This window comes from Phaenicophaeus curvirostris, chromosome Z, assembly GCF_032191515.1.
Source record: "Phaenicophaeus curvirostris isolate KB17595 chromosome Z, BPBGC_Pcur_1.0, whole genome shotgun sequence".
In the NCBI taxonomy this organism is placed as follows: Eukaryota; Metazoa; Chordata; class Aves; order Cuculiformes; family Cuculidae; genus Phaenicophaeus; species Phaenicophaeus curvirostris.
The window spans coordinates 46,626,218-46,645,448 of NC_091431.1; the positions used below are offsets into that span (position 1 = coordinate 46,626,218).

Consider the following 19,231-nt stretch of genomic DNA (forward strand, 5'->3'; position numbering starts at 1 on the left):
TCACTTGCAGCAAGACTACAATAGAGGTGATGAAAAACAAGATTAGAAAATTAAAGTAACTGTAACCTTTTGCATAGTCTAGCAAGTACTGTATGATCTGGTGTCACAGAACACACAGAGGTCGAAGTCTGCAGGGCTAAGACCAATACCTGTGAATTTTGCAATCACACACTGATAAAGAAGGTCTCCTGTGCTAAGCGCAGCTGCCCTGCAGCACTGGGCACTATATGTGGGTCACCTGCACAGAGTAAGAGCGACTCTAGCATGTGGAGACAGTACAGTCATTAGTGTGTTGCCTCAGGTCCCCATCCCTCAGAAAACCATGGCCATACCTCACAAACATGAATAGCTGCATGGGCTACTGCCTATAGAAAATTCAAGGCAAAAATCAGGACTTATGCTAGGAACAGCTCTACTGCACTCTTTTTGGTACTAATGAGCACACTGTCACAGACAGAAGTTGCCACTTCAGAGCTTTGAGTACTATAAATTAATTTATAAATTTGTGATTGTATCAAATTTATACATTTTGAAATATAATCTAATCTTATAAAATGTATGCGTGCTATCTCACAAATAAAACAGCATCTTGTGCAAAGCAGGGACTTCTACTTCCTTCTGAGCCCTGAACTTGGAGAAAGCAGAACTAATTCCTTATGCTGACAGCATTAAACTTTACCTTATTCAAGGCAACAACTCCCACATCTGTAGATACACAGGGAGCCTGTAGCCACAGCATCATGCACATGCAAGATAATGGACAGTCAGTTTATGGATAGGATCTTGTATTTGTGGCATGTGTTAATTCTTAAGTATTATTAATGGTAATTTGCTGCACATTGAGGCAGCCTAATTCATGGGGCAGTAACTCAGCTTGAGATTAAGCCAGCTGCTTAGCAGAGGACAACTTCCAGAAACCAATTTGCCTTTCATTAAAGGTAACAAAGAGTGTGCAACTAAACCCTGGGCAGGTTTACTGTTTTATAGACTTCTCAAGAGTGCTGGGATGACAGAGATATCCATGGAACAGGCAGATCTGATAGGCTACTCTTTGTGTGAAATATGGCTATTAGGAGAGTATTGTAGTAAAGGGCATAAGGCACTCCACATGTTGAACTGAACTCTGGAAGGGATTGTGTGGGCTTATAGTCCTGGTCCTGTAATTATGGTCTGCATGGACAAAAGCTCTGTGAATAGCTGTGAAGTCCAACCAAACGCTATCAGATGAGTCGCTACATTTTTAAACTGTTTTTTCCATCTGAGAATCTTATGATAGAATATTGTGAGAATGTTTTTTCAATAAACCTACAGGCAAAAGGTAAATGCTTTTAAGTTGTATTTTGCAGACCATTTTGTAATTTGCTCTGTGTTGTGGCTTGTATATTAATTTCTATTTCAAAACAAATTGGCTCCAAGGACAACAATCCTGTGAATATAATGGCTACCAGGGAATAGTGTTCAAGACTGGTAAGGGCATGTGGGTGGCAAAGCTTCAATTATCCTCAAATTATCAGTGCAGTTGTACTGGTTTTAGACAACCCCCTAGCAAAAATGTCTGAAAACCTCCGGTTTCTAGTGTACCAAAAAACCTGTTTCTCTAGTATATAGCAAGCGGAAGCCCTATATCTGGTTTCCTCAAAAGGATCAAACTCTACAGAAAGGAAACTATTAACTAGCCTTTCTTTTAAAGTTGTTTGCTGTAAAGCACTATGCAAAAGCAAATACAACGTATGAGTCTGCTCCTACTTCTTCAATGACAAAACCTACTTAAAGAAGCTGCTAGAAAATGCCAGTATGTCCTTGGACTTACCACATAATTATCTGAACTATTTTCATTGTAGCTTCGTTCAGGGCATTGAAAAAATCCACCAGCACTTGTCCTTTCTCTCCCATTTTCCCAATAACCGCTCCGAAAACAATACAGAAGACGATCAACCCCAGCACATTTATGCCGCTGGAATATGTGCCCACAAGTTTGTATTCCTCTGTTTTGTTCTACAGATTTAAGAGAAAGGAGTTACTATATGAAAACACTGAATTTACTTTAAGGTGTTGTGAAATGAAAACACATTTACATCTTTCTTTGAAAAGAAACAGAACTCTTCCCTAGTCACTCTATTCCCTTTCTAGCAGTGCCAAGTCGGCAAGTTTAGGAATGAAGGCAGAACTAAACTGTCTTTGAATGTTTTGTATTTCAAAGCTATGCAAGGATCTAACCAAATCCTAGCAGGGGGTAAAACACACCTTAACTTATGTTGCCCTTTCTATAGACTTCTAGTACACACTATGGCAAGGTCTATGTATCCACAGTCATGTCTCCAATATACTCAAGACTTATTCCCTGTTGTGGAGAACAAAACACAACTGATACAAAATCATTGTGGTTATTTCTGAGCAACTAAAGGGTTTGTGTCCGGATTTAATATATGCAGTATGTTCCAAAAGAACTGAGGTAATGATGTCCAATACTACTCCAAGTTTAAAATCTATTGTTCAGCTGAAAGCAGTGAAATTGCATAATTCATAGCAGAATTGGATGCACATAACAAAAATCCTACTAAATAAGCAGGTATTCACAGATATTCCTCTGTGTTTGTGCAGAAAGGGTACAATTCTTTACTACATCCTGCTTCAGGATTTAATCAATGTTTTTTTTTGGTATAGCTTATGTTCCTACGTTCCCATTACTATAAGATGAAATTTGGAAGGAGTATAATAAAACCCATATTGATTTGGTACTGTGTTCATATGCTACTGAATTCCTTTCTGTCTCTCCTGTAGCAATTCTACGCTTTGTAAATGATCAACACCCATTAGTATTCCACACCTCACATCAAAAGTTTGTCAAACCTCTTCTTCATTTCTGTCTTTTTACATTTTTTTTCCCAAGTGACAAACAAATAACAAATGCTTGCCGCTCTTTTGATTTCTGCTAAAAAAAATTATGATTTTCCATTCCTTTCTCTCCACAGTGCTTACAGCCATCTCACAGCTGCTCAAGCATCTCATGCTGATATCTATCTAGGCTTTCCATGGTGACTGTTCTCTTTAATTCCTCAGCAAATTGAAAATTTTTTAGCATATACAATTAATGGAGCATATGAGTTGATTATTTTCTTACATCATCTATTATCTTTGGATTGTTTAACTTGCAGTGGAGTCCTCTGGTGTTCTTAAACCTACTTGAAGATCCTCATAATCACCTCTAGCATTTACTTATTAAGTTTTGTGCCCTTGCTAAAATCTATCTATGTATCATTTCCTTCCTTTTGTCATTCACTAACCACATCAATTAAACCAAATTTACTGTATTTTCTTTCTCCCCACTTTATATATTATGAAGGAATACAATAATAAAGGCCACACCTGTGTTGCAGCAGGTCCTCCTGTAGATGTGGAGTTCTTGTTATCCATGACAGTTTTAGCTTCTATTTTTTCACGTTTGGTTTTATACTGGAAAAGTTTTTTTAAAAAATAGAAGAGCTTATTTAGAAACACAAGGAAACTGAAGAATGGACAAAGACATAGCCTTTGCCCAGTAAAAATAAGAGAAAAATGAAGTAATTTGACCTGAAGGTAGCTAACATAGACAAACAGGCTATTTCCAGTTCAGGGGAACCATCACAGTTCTGTACTTCAGATGCTGCAGATCAAACAAGTGATGCACAGATAATATGCTATGAATTCTGCTTGTGAGGCTTCATGGGGAGGGGTGGGAGGGGGATGCTGTGGACCTGGTGTAGTCTTGTCGGGGATGAGATACAGCTCCTGATAACGGCAAGCGGACTTTTTGCTGAGGCAGTCTCGAAAGAATTGCTGAAAATCACCTCAAGAGGGGTCTGTGGAGCAGAGGCACCTTATAAAATCAGACCCCTGGTAATAAGTTTAGTGCAACTAACACCATTATATAAGGCAAATACTCTCTGTGGCAAAGCTGTTCACTTATTAGTCCCCTTTCTCCTCATTAGCAGGCCCTGAAGCTCCTATGCACCAAGCAGACGTACCAAACAGATTTCTTCTTCCCCTGCCTACTGGCCTCAAGGTCCCTTGGTGTCAGGCTGACTACTATCTTCCTTAGTGGCCTTGGAGGTCCCAGGCATCCATCAGCCAGATGGTGGTAATGACCCCACCACAGAATATAGCATAACAGTAAAACAGCATCCAGAGCACCATCTGTAAAACCAAGCTGTTACAAGTCCTGAAGAGGAACTTGGATGAAAGGTGGTGCTGGACAGTGAGACCAGCCACTCCAGGTGCCCAGGGCTGCCTCCACCATTGTCCACTCTCTCCAGGGACTGAATGAGTTGTATTATTTTACATCTTTTTTTGAGTCTAGATTATGATTGTTTCGTTGATACAGCAAACCAGGCATTAAGATTCAACCCAATCTGCAGAGGGTCCAGGTGATTATAAACCGTAAGCTAAGTGGTGCTATTATAAAATTGTATTACATTGATCCTGCTTCTAGAAATTTTATGTGATTCCGAATATAAAGCCTGTGCTATTCTAATCATAATATCCTGTTAAGAAAATAAAGCTTTACTTCTAATTATGATTTAGTGCTGTCATAATTTTGCTAAGGATCCCTAAAGAAACTGTTTGCCCCTCAGTGTTGGGTGACAGTAATTAACATACAAGAAAATCTACATGGTTTATAAAGTGGAAATACATTCAGTGCTGTGCACAGCACGACAGTTAATATCGTTTCCTGGGAAAGGTTAACTACCTCACGTAGAAACCTCAGATAGACTGGTAGGAGGCTGCTGAGGAAGACAAAAAGGGAAACAGAGAGCATCACAAAAAACAGTTGATATATTTACTCATATAGATGACTGAATCTGAAGTAAATCTGATACACAGACAGCGGTTTCCTCTTTCATACTGCAAATCTCACTTTTTATGAAAGATGTCTCAAACAGACTCTACCAATTGGCTGCCTGTTCCTCAGGATGGATCATCAGGTCTGGTAATGGACACTAGATGTGAAACACATCAGGGTGAGTTATGCAGATTCCATCAGATACTGGGGTATTTTAGGACAGATCCTCATGACACGGTTCTTCTAACTCTGCTATCTCAAAAGGAAATGTCTTGTCTGCTTGGTTTCTGCACCCAACTTCTAAACAGTGTCTTCTTGCAAGGGATGATCAAGGACTTAATACCCAATAACAGTGTTTATCATACTAGAAATGAAACCAAGATGCCTTACAAAAAATCTTTTTACAGGACATCAAGATACTCTTGGACTCCCCTGGACTTCTCAGAAATAATTAATCTCCAACATAGTTTTTGGGGACATCAAAGTAGAAGATTTTTTAGTTACTAATGAAAACTACAGTAGCAAAGAGGAATATTCAAACTCACCTGTTGGAAACAGGCCTGGAGAATGTTTTCTGGGAACATATTCCTGTTAGAAAAGTAGAGACACTAAGAACAGGAAGAGTAAGTTGCTTATAAAACCAAAATGACTAAATCTACTGCTTGAAAAACAGATCTGATTGTGTTCATTTACCCAGAAATAAGTGTATTTAGCACCATCAGACAGATATAAAACTGAAAGAAATTAAGGGTTCAGGACTCCCCAGTGGTCAGTTAACTGTTTTCCTACTGTTGAATTTTTGGGATTATTTTTCAGTATTTGACTTCCTTGGCTTCCTTCCTGCTACATCAACTCCTTCATTGGCATAAGGAATACAGGACATGCCATTTTCACAGGATTTGTCCAATAAAGGCAGGGGAAAAAACCCCAAACCCCAACTCCAACCTCTTCTAAACACTACGCTGGAAGAATCAGATGTAAGATGTGCTCTGTTGTGGTTTTGAATTCAGAAATTAATCTTGGCTGACAGAATATTACCATGCATACTCCATGGTCAAGAACCATCCTCACACACTGAAAAACTGGGAAATTAGATGAGAAACAGTGCAGTCTGGTTGTGTGTCTCATTTCCAACCACCAATTTCAGATTCAAATAATTTCAGAAAAAAGCATTTATTGAATACAGTGCGGAAACAGGCAGCTTATATGCTGAAGTAGAAGTCTTCATCTTCCTTCCAGATCTTTCACAAATTCCTGCCTTTATTTTTTCAGCCATTTAAAGAAAAGTTTATTCAAAGGTAAGGGCAGTTTGTAAAAGCCTGGGAATTTCCTTAATCTACTGAAGACTGTCTAGATTTTAATCTTAAATCCGATGAATATAAGTACACAGGAAAAATAACTACAATTCCTTTAAATGAGACTTTCAGAACTACAACTCCTAATGTAGTCTTACATTTACAAGAAGCTGAGCTATAAACTGAAGCAAAACTCCAAGCTACTCTTAATTACATTTCACATCGCTTTGAGGACATTTGCATGGAACTACATCAGCCCTGTGAATATTTGTAGAAACATTCATGTGGAAATTACTGATAACAGGCTGCAATAGTTTTCTTTATGCAGCTGATTGCACAGTTTCCCTCACTGATACATGGGCAAGTGACCATGAGGAATGAGATGAGCTATCCAAGGACTTGTCATTCTAGTCCTGCCCAAGCAGGAAGGGACAGAGGCTGCGAAAAGCTGTGGACTGCCAAACTGGCTGTGGGGTTGAGGACTCCTAACCATCTTACATACAAACCTCAGAGAAATATAAGTATTCTCAATAAGACGTATTTTGATTTGTGCTGGGGAAGAGGTACCCCAGATGACAGAAATTTTCTATTAAATACAATGGAGACTTTTTCAAGGCAGACATACACATAGAATCATAGAATCACCAGGTTGGAAGAGACCCCCAGGATCATTCGAGTCCAACCATTCCTATCAAACACTAAACCATGACCCTCAGCGCCTCGTCTACCCATCCCTTAAAACACATCCAGGAAAGGTGACTCAATCACCTACCTGGGCAGCCTGTTCCAGTGCCCAATGACCATTTCTGTGAAGAATTTTTTCCTAATGTCCAGCCTAAATCTCCCCTGGCGGAGCTTGAGGCCATTCCCTCTCGTCCTGTCCCCTGTCACTAGGGAGAAGAGGCCAGCTCCCTCCTCTCTACAACCTCCTTTCAGGTAGTTCTAGAGAACAATGAGGTCTCCCCTCAGCCTCCTCTTCTCCAGGTTAAACAACCCCAGCTCCCTCAGCTGTTCCTCATAAGGCCTGTTCTCCAGCTCCTTTACCAGCTTTGTTGCTCTTCTCTGGACTCGCTCCAGAGCCTCAACATCCTTCTTGTGGTGAGGGGCCCAGAACTGAACACAGGATTCGAGGTGCGGTCTCACCAGTGCCGAGTACAGAGGGAGAACAACCTCCCTGGACCTGCTGGCCACGCCGTTTCTGACACAAGCCAAGATGCCATTGGCCTTCTTGGCCACCTGGGCACACTGCTGGCTCATGTTCAGTCGCTGTCAACCAACACCCCCAGGTCCTTCTCCTCCGGGCAGCTTTCCAGCCAGTCTTCTCCCAGTCTGTAGCACTGCACAGGGTTGTTGTGCCCCAAGTGCAGGACCCGGCATTTGGCCTCGTTATATCTCATCCCATTGGTCTCAGCCCAGCGGTCCAGCCTGTTCAGATCCCTTTGCAGAGCCTCCCTACCCTCCAGCAGATCGACACTTCCACCCAGCTTAGTGTCATCCACAAACTTGCTAAGGGTGCCCTCAATGCCTTCATCCAGGTCATTGATAAAGACATTGAACAGGGCTGGACCCCACTTGTCACTGGCCTCCAGCTACAGTTAACTCCATTTCCCACCACTCTCTGGGCCCGGCCATCCAACCAGTTTTCCACCCAGGAGAGTGTGCGCCTGTCCAGGCCAGAGGCTGACAGTTTCCGAAGCAGAATGCTGTGAGAAACTGTGTCAAAGGCTTTACTGAAGTCCAGGAAGAGCATGTCCACAGCCTTTCCCTCATCCAGTATATGCATATATGCACGTTTAATTTTATAAACGGCAAAGAACTGTGTATTTGGAGTTGCATTTCCCCAAGCCAGTCACATTTCCTGAAATGAAAAATGCTGAGAAAGCCAATTCTAGCTGTTGATTCTTACATGACAGATTAAGTAAAAATTCTACAGAAATAAACCATTGGGTAGGATTAGTGACGTAGAGCAGAAACTGATTGCACAGTGTGAAAAAAAAATAATAGCAGCCTTTTTGAGGGAACTACTTAGCTACTATTCCAAAATCTGCCCTTTTGTTGGGGATTTTTTTTTTTTAGTTTATAAACACATTAGCTCTGAAAACCTGCTCAAGTCTTCACAGACATTTCTAGGGATTTCCTTCTTCCAACCACATAAAGAATCTATTGTTTTCCAGGATGCTGATGGGGAAAGACTCATTATAAGATTGCCTGGTGATGGAGAAAACTTGTTGACTACGCAGCCCTTAGAAACTTCCGCATACTATGCCTGTTACGAAAGGAAACATAACATAGAATCACAGAATCATAGAATCATAGAATTATTCAAAATGGAAAAACCTTTCAGAGTGGCTCCAATCCTTAACCTACCAATGCCAAGCCACCACTAAACTATGTCCCTAAGCACCACATCTACATGTCCTTGAAATACCATCATGTGCTGTAAATCACATCCCTGGACAGCCTGTTCCAGCAACTGACAATCCTGTCAGTGAAGACATTTTTCCTAATATCCCCCCTAAACCTCCACTGGAGAAACCTGAGGTCATTTCCTCTTGTCCTATCGCTTGTCATTTGGAGAAAAGACCAACAACCACCTCACAACAACCTCCTTTACAGGTAGTTACAGAAAACAACAAGGTCTCCCCTCAGCCTCCTTTTCCCCAAGCTAAACAGCCCCAGGTCCCTCAGCTGTTGCTCACACCACTTGTTCTCCAGACTTTTCACCAGCTTTATTGCCCTCCACTGAACAGGCTCCAGCACCTCCATGTCCTTCTCATACTGAGGGATCCAAAACTGAACACAGGATTCAAGGTGTAGCCTCACCAGCACCAACGGACACAATCACTTCCCTACTCTGGCTGGCCACACTCTTCCTGATACAAACCAGGAGGCTCCTGGCTTTCTTGGCCATGTGGGCACACTGCTTGCCCAAATTCAGTGGGCAGTTGACCAGCACCCCTCAGGTCTTTTGCACCAGGCAGTTTTCCAGAAACTCTTTGCCAAGCCTGCGGCATTCCGTGGGGTTGTTGTGACTCAAGCACAGGACCCAGTGCTCAGTCTTGTTGAACCTTATACCACTGGCCTCAGTCCATTGGTTCAGCCTGTTTAGACCCCTCTCTAGTGCCTTCCTTAAGCAGATCAACACTCCTGCACAACTGGATGTTGTCTGCAAACTTACTGAGGGTGCACAGAATCCCCTCATCCCGATCACTGACAAAGATATTAAACACAACCAGCCCCATCACTGAGCCCTGCGGAACACCACTTCTGACCAGCACCAGCTGGATTTAACTCCATTCACAACTCTTTTGGCCTAGCCATTCAGCCAGTTTTTACGCAGTGAAGAGTACATCTGCCAAAGCCATAAGCAGCCAATTTCACAAGGAGAATGCTGTGGGAAATGGCGTTAAAAGCTTTACTAGAGTCCAGGTAGACAAAGTCCACAGCCTTTCCTTCATCCACTAAGCAGGGCATCTTGTCATAGAAGGCGATGAGGTTAGTCAGGTAGGACCTGCCTTTCCTAAATCCGTGCTGACTGGGCCTGATCACCTGGTTATCCTGTACATGCTGCTTGATGGCACTCAAGATGATCTGCTCCATAAGCTTCCCCTGCACTGAGGTCAGCCTGACAGGCCTGTAGTTCTCTGCATCCTCCTTCTGGCATATCTTGTAGACAGGCGTCACATAAGCTAATCTCCAGTCACCTGAGACCTCCTCAGCCAGCCAGGACTGCTGATAAATGACGGAAAGTGGCTTGGTAAGCACTTTTGCCAGTTCCATCAGTCCTCTTGGGTGGATCTCACCTGGCCTCATAGTCTTGTCTGTGTCTAAGTGGTGTAGAAGGTTGCTAACCATTTCCTCTTGGATTATAGGTGTTCCACTCTGCTCTGCATCTCTGTCTTCCAGCTCACTGTGCTGGCAACACACAACAACTGGTCTTACTGTTAAAGACTGAGGCAAAGAAGGCATTAAGCACCTTGGGGTTTTCCTCATCCTTTGTCACTATTTTTCCTCCCACATCTAGTAAAGGACAGAGATTCTCTTACTCTCCTTTTGCTGCCAATGTATTTATAAAAACAGTTTTTATTGTCTTTTACTGCAGTAGCCAGATTAAGGTATAGTTGTGCTTTGGCCCTTCTAATTTTCTCTCTGTGTAACCTCACAACATCCTTGTAGTCCTCCTGAGTTGCCTGCCCTTTCCTGAAAGGTCAAAAACTCTCCTTTTTTGTCTGATTTCCAGCCAAAGCTCTCTGTTCAGCCAGGCCAGGCTTCTTCCCCGCCAGCCTGACTTTTGGCATGTGGGGACAGCCTGCTCTTGTGCCTTTAAGACTTCCACCTTGAAGAATGTCCAGCGTGACTCTGCTGCTGCTCCTCCTCCTCCCTCCTCCAAAAATCATATACCCTATCGATAACTTCATGACTGCTATGGCAAAGGCGGCCACCAACCATGTTTCCATGATGGCAACTATCTAATAGATGGATCTCCATCTGGACATCAAGCTGTTGACCACTACCTTCTGACATGTTGACCACTACTCTCTATTCTCTCTTTATTCATCCAAACAGCATTAGAAAGTATTTTTATTGTATTACACTTAGTAACTTCATTTCTATTTGTTTAGGCTTCTGCAACAAGAGTATGGAAACTGAACAAGAAAACCTCACCTGATCACATCCAGCATGGCATCAACAGTAGTGACTTCTGGAGTACTGCCCATTCTGTCAATCTCATCAGCACTTTGACGCGCTCCAGGTTTAATGGCCACAACTAAGATAATCCCTGCAGAAGGAGAACCAGAAGAAGGGCTCGCAGTGCAAGCAGATGCATTGCTGCATCCTGCCTCAGTGTATGCCATGTAGCTAAATTCTTCGTGCACTAAAATCCAAAAATGCTTCCTCTGTTGCTCATGCCAGGCTGTTCAGAAAAGAGAAGTCTATAGCTGGTGTCCTTAAATGTTAGGTTTCCCCCAAAAAGGAGCTACTTGCAGCTCTGCCACTGAACTTGGGAGTTGTAGCTTTGTTTTAACATGTATGGTACTAAATCATCACTGCTCACCAAAAGGGTAAATTTCTTCAGCTTAGCTTTAGCTGAAGTGTTCAGCAACTTCTGCATGGTGATACTTTGAATCGCTACTTACATTTTCCCTTACAGAGTTCTTCTTGTTACTAGCTTTCCAATACAAATACAAATGTGTTGTCCTGTGACCCTGAATTACAATAGGATGTCTTGGTAAACTTAGTTAGCAATAATGTTACTTGCAAGAAAGGATTCAGAAACAGAAAAAAATTACTAGCTTGTGAATACTGAAATCAATGACAAAATTTCCACTTATTTCAGTGGCTTCATTTTAGGCATTTTTACCACTACATGGCATATCAGACTTTGCCAAATGTACATTTTTTCCCCCCTCCCATAAGTCCCAAAACACCTAAAGCAAATGGAACTGCTAAATCTCAGTGTGGGGAGCAAGAGGCATTTGTATTACTCCTCAGCCAGGAACAAGGCTCTCTAACAACAACTGTGAATAAAACTGAACTGGATTTGTGCAACTCTTCACAATATAATATCACAGAATAACTTAGAACAGCAAGGACCTCTGGAGGTTGTCTGGTTTAACCACTCCTTCAGGATAGGGACAATTTCAAAGTTAGACACATCTTAATGGTAGTTTTTATTAATTTTCCTTACTCTTTTAATAGAAAATTCCCAGATTAGGTACCCTAAACAATGTAAGCACAGTGATACATTATTTTCAGTGATGCAACCTCTAGAAATTAAACAGGCCTTATACATGCTTATGGGATTCTTTTTCTGTTGTTAAAGACCACTTTACTTTACAAGTAGGTCACATACAACGTATGTCTTATGCTTCAAATACGTGTTTCACTTAGGCTCAACAAACGCAATGACAAGCCACACAGAGAAGGGCAGCTGACAGTGCAGGATTTGATTTGATTTCTTATTTAAGAAGATAGGCAAAAGATGTTTGTTTAAGCCACTATGAAAGAATTCAAGTTTGCTGGTAGGGTATGAACTTCCTATAAGTGGGGATGTGAGTTTTAGAAAGGTAGGATTCGAGTCTGGCACTGACAGAGAGGACAAAATCCTTAAAGGAAGGAAATAAGATAACAAGTAAAGCAATATTTTCTGTCACTCTTTCAGGTGGGACACATTACGCACACTCACATCTGAGAACCACTGACTATCACTTTGCCATTGAGGAAATGCACTTTCTAGGTAATGCTCGCCTTCAATATTTGCTCATGTTTCTCACTGCTGGTCACTGTTTACCTAAGCAGACAGCTTAGGTAATCAAATCCTCCCTAAACTGAAGGCAAAATTGCCTGTGGCTTCATGCTGGATATGAATACAGCCCAAATGTGAACAGCAGGACTAAATTCTCCCTGTATTTGGCTACAAGCATATCAAGATGCTTGGTATGATTCCTGCCTCTTCTCCCCATCCTGCCTTGGGAAATCAGTAATGTTACAGTGCTGTATACTTATAATCATGCAGTGCTGAGGATTTTAATAGTTACGGCATTACAGAGTACCTAGTGTTACAGCAAGGATCGTAGTGGAGAAATAATATATGATCGCTCTCAAACCAATCTTCCCCGAAATGTTGGAATCCAAACCAGCAACACCTGCAAAAAGAACCACAAAACCAAAACACTAAGAAACATCCTTAGAAGAAACTTGTTATTTTTGTAAAGACAATTATTTATTGTCTCTTATTTCTATGCAGGAATTTTTTCCTTATTCAAGGTATTTCTAAATATCGGTTGCATTTGTGAGAAGTGTCTATAGCAGACCAATATATCTGCTTCTGCTTTGCAAAAATCTTATTTCTCTGGATTTTTCTAGGACTCAAAGCTCTTGGCACTGTTCTTCTCTTGTTGCCCAGTTTTCATTAATTTGCAACCCACACGCATGTAAAAAAAAAAAATGGAAAAAGTGAAATCAAGTCTCTCATATCTTCTCTTTCTTGTCCCAGGACCTCAAAACCCTACCAAAATGAAATGCTGCACTGATTATGTACCTATTTTTTTTTTTGGAAGAAAGGATGGGAATATAACTAATAAGACTGATGTTAATAATTTTGTTTGATGGAATAGCAGGAGGCATCAAAGCACAACAGGGATGAGGATGGTACAGGACCCTCAGCAGAACAGAAGGGGCACGTGCTTTTGGGCAAGATACATAGACATCCCATTTGAAATCCTGGGGGAGGAAGGAAAACTCCAGATGTTCCTTGCCTTGCAATAACTTCTTTTATTCTTTATATGGACCCTTTTTTACCTGAATATTTTGATTGCTATTTCCAGGATGACTACCAATTTAATTTTCTTTTATTTTTATAGATAACCAGAAAGGAGGACAACATTGTAAAACTTCTGAAAAATCAGAAGTGGAAAAACAAGATGATTACAAGTGACCAATTTAATCCCAAGTTGTTTTCAACTACTGATTTTTGCATGTGGAATATGTTATGTTGCCAAAGTTAAAGACACTTAGCTTCTCCTACTCCTATTTTAGAACCCCTGTCTACCTGTTTAAGTGCATCAAACCAAGTCCTGTTAAGACTGGATTATAGCACCATCAGTCACCTGCAGCTTTTGAAGTCCCTCTGAAATTTCTTTCATAATCTTGTTTCGTTGTACATATTTACAGCTGCTTCCATGAAATGCGAATGTATAAAACTACTTTGCCTAGGAGAACAGACTGACTTAAACAAAACTGAGCCTAAGCAGGAAATATGGTGTTCCAGAAATTTTTACCAGTATCCACTGATGGAAGCATGAATTAGTCTCAGTTTCACACAGACTTAAAGAAGTGACACTTTATTACAACACAAGGTTGCAACTTCATGAAAGACCAATATTTACTATTTTCTGTCTGACAAGAGCGATTAATTTTTTTTTTTTCCATTCTGGTGTCACAAGGGTATAGAGAATGTTCCTAAACAAAGCTATGCTTTTTAAAGTGCTGAAAAAGTTATAATGAAGCCTTGAAAAATCATTGAAATACATGTTTCAATGCTACTGGCATTGTTAAAGCTTCATGCCAATTCAGGAAACTAATTTTCTAAACTTTTTTGTGATTAACACTCTTCTCTCTTTGCCTTCCTGTTTAGTAAGGTTCTTCTGGAACATTCTGAACATAAACCAATCCCCAGGTTTTCTTCGTCCACTCTTCTGCCTCTAATGACAACTCCACTCCCATTAAGTACAGGAGCATCTTTGTGCAACTGCCAACAGAGTCAATCCCATTTTACTGCTCCCAGATTGGTCTACAGCTTTTTTTATTCTTTCCAAGGAAATGTAATAAAAATCTCAATGATTTCTGTATTTCCCTTTCAGAAGTTACTCAGATCTTTTGGACTACAAAGAATGCATAACGTTTCAGGTAAAAAAACCCAAGTAGCTAATAAAAAACCCCAACTACGCAGGTGTTGGAGTCAGGTAAACCACTCAGAGAATTCACTGTCACAAACCAGAGCTGCGTACCACTCCAAAATGGCCACCACAATTTGAAATACTCACTGTTTTTTTTTGAATAAAAATCCATCTGAGGTCTTTCAAATCCTCCACTAGTGCGCCAGCACAATGCAGCAGAACGAATGTAATTTTGTGCCTCTGCATCAGGGAAAGTACTGTGGACTATATAACAAATCCTACAGCAACACGCTCCACATTCCCAATGACAAGACATCTATCTAGGGCTCAGTGCTGGGTCCAGTCCTGTTCAATGTCTTTATCAATGACCTGGATGAAGGCATCGGGTGCACCCTTAGCAAATTTGCGGATGACACTAAGCTGGGTGGAAGTGTCGATCTGCTGGAGGGTAGGGAGGCTCTGCAAGGGGATCTGAACAGGCTGGACTGCTGGGCAGAGACCAATGGCATGAGGTTTCACAAGGCCAAATGCCGGGTCCTGCACTTGGGGCACAACAACCCTGTGCAGTGCTACAGACTGGGAGAAGTCTGGCTGGAAAGCTGCCCGGAGGAGAAAGACCTGGGGGTGTTGGTTGACAGCGACTGAACATGAGCCAGCAGTGTGCCCAGGTGGCCAAGGAGGCCAATGGCATCTTGGCTTGTATCAGAAATGGTGTGACCAGCAGGTCCAGGGAGGTTATTCTCCCTCTGTACTCGGCACTGGTGAGACCGCTCCTTGAATCCTGTGTTCAGTTCTGGGCCCCTCACCACAAGAAGGATGTTGAGGCTCTGAAGCGACTCCAGAGAAGAGCAACAAAGCTGGTGAAGGAGCTGGAGAACAGGCCTTATGAGGAATGGCTGAGGGAGCTGGGGTTGTTTAACCTGGAGAAGAGGAGGCTGAGGGGAGACCTCATTGCTCTCTAGAACCACCTGAAAGGAGGTTGTAGAGAGGAGGGAGCTGGCCTCTTCTCCCGAGTGACAGGGGACAGGATAAGAGGGAATGGCCTCAAGCTGCCCCATGGGAGGTTCAGGCTGGACATTAGAAAAAATTTTTCACAGAAAGGGTCATTGGGCACTGGTGGACGCTGCCCAGGTAGGTGCTTGAGTCACCTTCCCTGGAGGTGTTTAAAGGACGGGTGGATGAGGTGCTGAGGGTCATGGTTTAGTATTTGATAGGAATGGTTGGACTCGATGATTCGGTGGGTCTTTTCCAACCTGGTGAATCTATGATTCTATGATTCTATTAGGAAAACGGGCAACTCCTATTCTCTTCCTCTCCTGACACAGCATCAGTGGAAAGAGGCACCAACTAGCTTTATGGCCATTTAGAAATTTCAAACTAGTTTTAAAGAAATGCCTTTCATCACCTTTGCAACTAGATTGCAGACTGTGCTGCCTCTGAGTGTCGCTGAAGCTAAGAGCTAAGTAGGAGACAGAGCTATTGAACCCGTACAGAAATTGTCGAAATACTCAAAGCCACGGCAGTTAACACAAAAGATAAAGAAATCAGTTGTTTCAGTTTATAGAAATATCAAGATACTAGATTAGACTGAAAACTCCATGATGTAAAATTACTCTGCATCTGGATATTATAAAGCTTTTACATCTTTCTCTGAAGCTGACTGTTGACACAGACTTAAGAGTTTATGACAGTTCTTAAGGAGCAGCCTGTGAAGTTAGGCAAAACAAATCAAATACTCATTAATATTAACATCTTCATTTTATTTAATGGAGTGCAGGAGAGGGAACCACTTACAGTTAATAAATGTTCAGAAATGTTGAAAGGTTACTACCCTGTTAGCTCATCCTACTATTTTTAACCTGCCCATTGGAATAACGTGCATTTCCCACATAAACCAGAATTTTTATGCTGGTAACAACACTTGTGAACCTCATAATAAAATCTGATAGGAAACTACATTTTCATACAGCATGGAGTGGACAGACAAATGACTGACTGCTATCAGCACAGAAAAATTACAACACTTGAGCGATCTACTGTCCAAGACAGAACACTTGCTCTGTACCACAGTGCCAACTCAGGTCAAAACCCAAAAGTGTGTGATTCAGGAATTACAGATTTATTTATTTTCTCTCTCTGAGATGTGTACAGTTGGGATAAATATTTTAAACTGAAACAAGCAAGTCAGTACCCAACATGACTAAAAATCAAGCAAATAAAATGTTCTCTGTAGCAGATGATATTGTACCACATTGTCGTTAGCTCTCTATCAGTGTTCACTTTGGAGGCCTGTACAAATGCACACACGTCCAAATGGTTCTGGCATAAGGTATAACACTGTAACTCAAAAGCTGATCACTGTACTTCAATAATACTGTGGTCCTGTAAGATGTGGGAGTGAAAAGGGCTAGAATAAGGATTGGAAACAAACACAGGGCTCTTCTGACTTCTAATCATCATCTTACTGGTTCCCTGCGGGATAATGCCTACACCCTTAGAGTTTGTTATACCATTCTACAGAGGTGTCCCAGCTGAGCACAAAGATTTGAGCTTCCAGGTGTTCTGTCTCATTATGAGAGATTGCAAAGTTTGGTGCTGATTGACTCTGTTGAGCAACAACAATCATACCTAGATACCTCGATATTTTTTTCACTGCTCTGCAAATTTCAGTGTCATCATTAAGAGCATCTCCTGCAGCAGTAAGTAACTAAAGTAGTAAGTAACTATCTTAGCTGTTCTTAAAGCTTCTGAAGATTAGAGGAAACTGAAAGGATCTGGTTTTTCCATCATCTTACTTATCTACATGACCAGATGATCATTGAGTATTACCAAAAAAAACCTGAGTTGTTTACCTCCTTTTGCCAACACTGCTGTACTTGATGATCAAGATGTGAGTTCTCTCTGTACAAAGATCCATGCTGCTTAGCCAGCTCCTAGTACTGGTGGCAGGCTCTTCTCCTTAAGTGTGACTCAGAGCCAGGGTGAAGAGCCTGTCTCAAGGGCTTTCAATGTCCACACAATTGCCAGCCACATGATAGCTGTCTCTAGTAGTTTTAGGAGGTAATCACATTACAGAGGACAAATAACTGAAGTGGCATGCATATCAACTGCACACAATTCTCTGAGGGTTCTGACATCTAATTCACTATTATAACAAAAATACAGCGACAGAAATTCCTGAAGAGTAGAACACTACAGCTCTTACGCCTTCTCATCTATGAGTAAGACCTTGATTCAAGGACAAAATGCAGTTCTAAAAGTGCTCCAAACTGCCATCAGTCTTACTGCTTTAACTGAGGAATTTCTGAAGATTCTAGAGGGGTCTTTAAAAGAATTATCAGCTTTTCCTAGGTGTGCATGGTTTAATTCTTCCTTTCCATCTTGGCTCTTCTAGCTGAAATGTGTGGTCACTAGGTCACCAAAGTGATATGATGGACTTCCAGGATAGTCAGGTCTATTTAAAAATATTTGTAATGAATGTTGCAACAGACAAATGAAAACAGAAAAACCACAGGAGAATCTTTTAATGCATGTAGAGAATTTCAGAAAGCAATCCTTCTAAGCAGGCCACCATGTTTTATATAAAAATAGTAGTGTTGTTTTACTGCCAGGGTGCACTTTGTTACGTGTTGATGCAAAAATATAAGATTCACTATTTGAAAAATACTAGGGGAGAAATAAAATAATGAACCAGCGCAGACACTGTGCCTTTAATAAATGGATAGCTGTCTGAAATTCATTAAGGTCCTTGGCTTTAAAAGATGGAACTTGGAGTGTTTATAATATAAGACATGAGCAGTATCAAAATTCCAGCTGTACTATGTGGTACGACCTCTACGTTCTAATTTGTTCTCTGGAACGTCATTTACCTTTTACTGACCATTCTCATTGCATCTGCTGATCATCACAGACCTGATGGTCAAGTCATAACAGCAATCTTTCTTAGAGGCATGTGACAGTTTTTAATTAGTTGTTACATATTTTTCTTCTACTTGCAATGGGAAACACTACTAATACTAAAACGGTATTTGGCCTGTGTCTTCAGAAGCGACACGTGATTGTTGCTTGAGGAACTGAACACCAAAGTCTAGCTCCAGCTTTGACTTTTGTAGTAAGCTTATTGCTTATTTTCTTATTCCTTTATGTGTCTAAGAGAATCCAAATTTGCATTCTTGTTCTACTGGGTACTGCCAGCTTTAATTGGCTACTGTCAGGAAAGGAAGGAATCTCACAGTTATCATAGAATCATAGAATCACCAGGTTGGAAGAGACCCACCGAATCATCGAGTCCAACCATTCCTATCAAACACTAAACCATGACCCTCAGCGCCTCGTCCACCCGTCCCTTAAACACCTCCAGGGAAGGTGACTCAACCATCTTTCTGGGCAGCCTCTGCCAGTGCCCAATCACCCTTTCTGTGAAAAATTTTTTCCTAATGTTCAGCCTAAACCTCCCCTGGTGGAGCTTGAGGCCATTCCCTCTTGTCCTGTACCCTGTCACTCGGGAGAAGAGGCCAGCACCTTCCTCTCCACAACTTCCTTTCAGGTAGTTGTAGAGCGCAATGAGCAAAATAGAGAGCAAAATTTCATCCTATTTCCTTATAAATGTTGCCATTGTTTGATAGCTGGGTGATGGATACAAGTGGAAAATTTCCTTTTCACAGCTAGGAAAGGTTCTCTCTGCTGTCCTATGAATTCAAGACACTTCATAAACACGA

The 19,231-nt window shown here is 41.4% G+C and overlaps 1 protein-coding gene across 1 annotated transcript in view; it reads right to left on the minus strand.

Moving 5' to 3' along the window:
* The window catches only part of SLC1A1 (solute carrier family 1 member 1), a 53,132-nt gene that overhangs the window by 10,373 nt on the left and 23,528 nt on the right, over nucleotides 1–19,231 (minus strand). Inside the window, exons 3-7 of the mRNA XM_069880291.1 lie at nucleotides 12,669–12,761; nucleotides 10,780–10,894; nucleotides 5,365–5,407; nucleotides 3,367–3,453; nucleotides 1,811–1,995 (exon numbers count right to left, since the gene is read on the minus strand). Of these exons, the coding sequence (XP_069736392.1) occupies nucleotides 1,811–1,995; nucleotides 3,367–3,453; nucleotides 5,365–5,407; nucleotides 10,780–10,894; nucleotides 12,669–12,761 (523 nt within the window). The remainder of the gene's footprint in view (nucleotides 1–1,810; nucleotides 1,996–3,366; nucleotides 3,454–5,364; nucleotides 5,408–10,779; nucleotides 10,895–12,668; nucleotides 12,762–19,231) is intronic.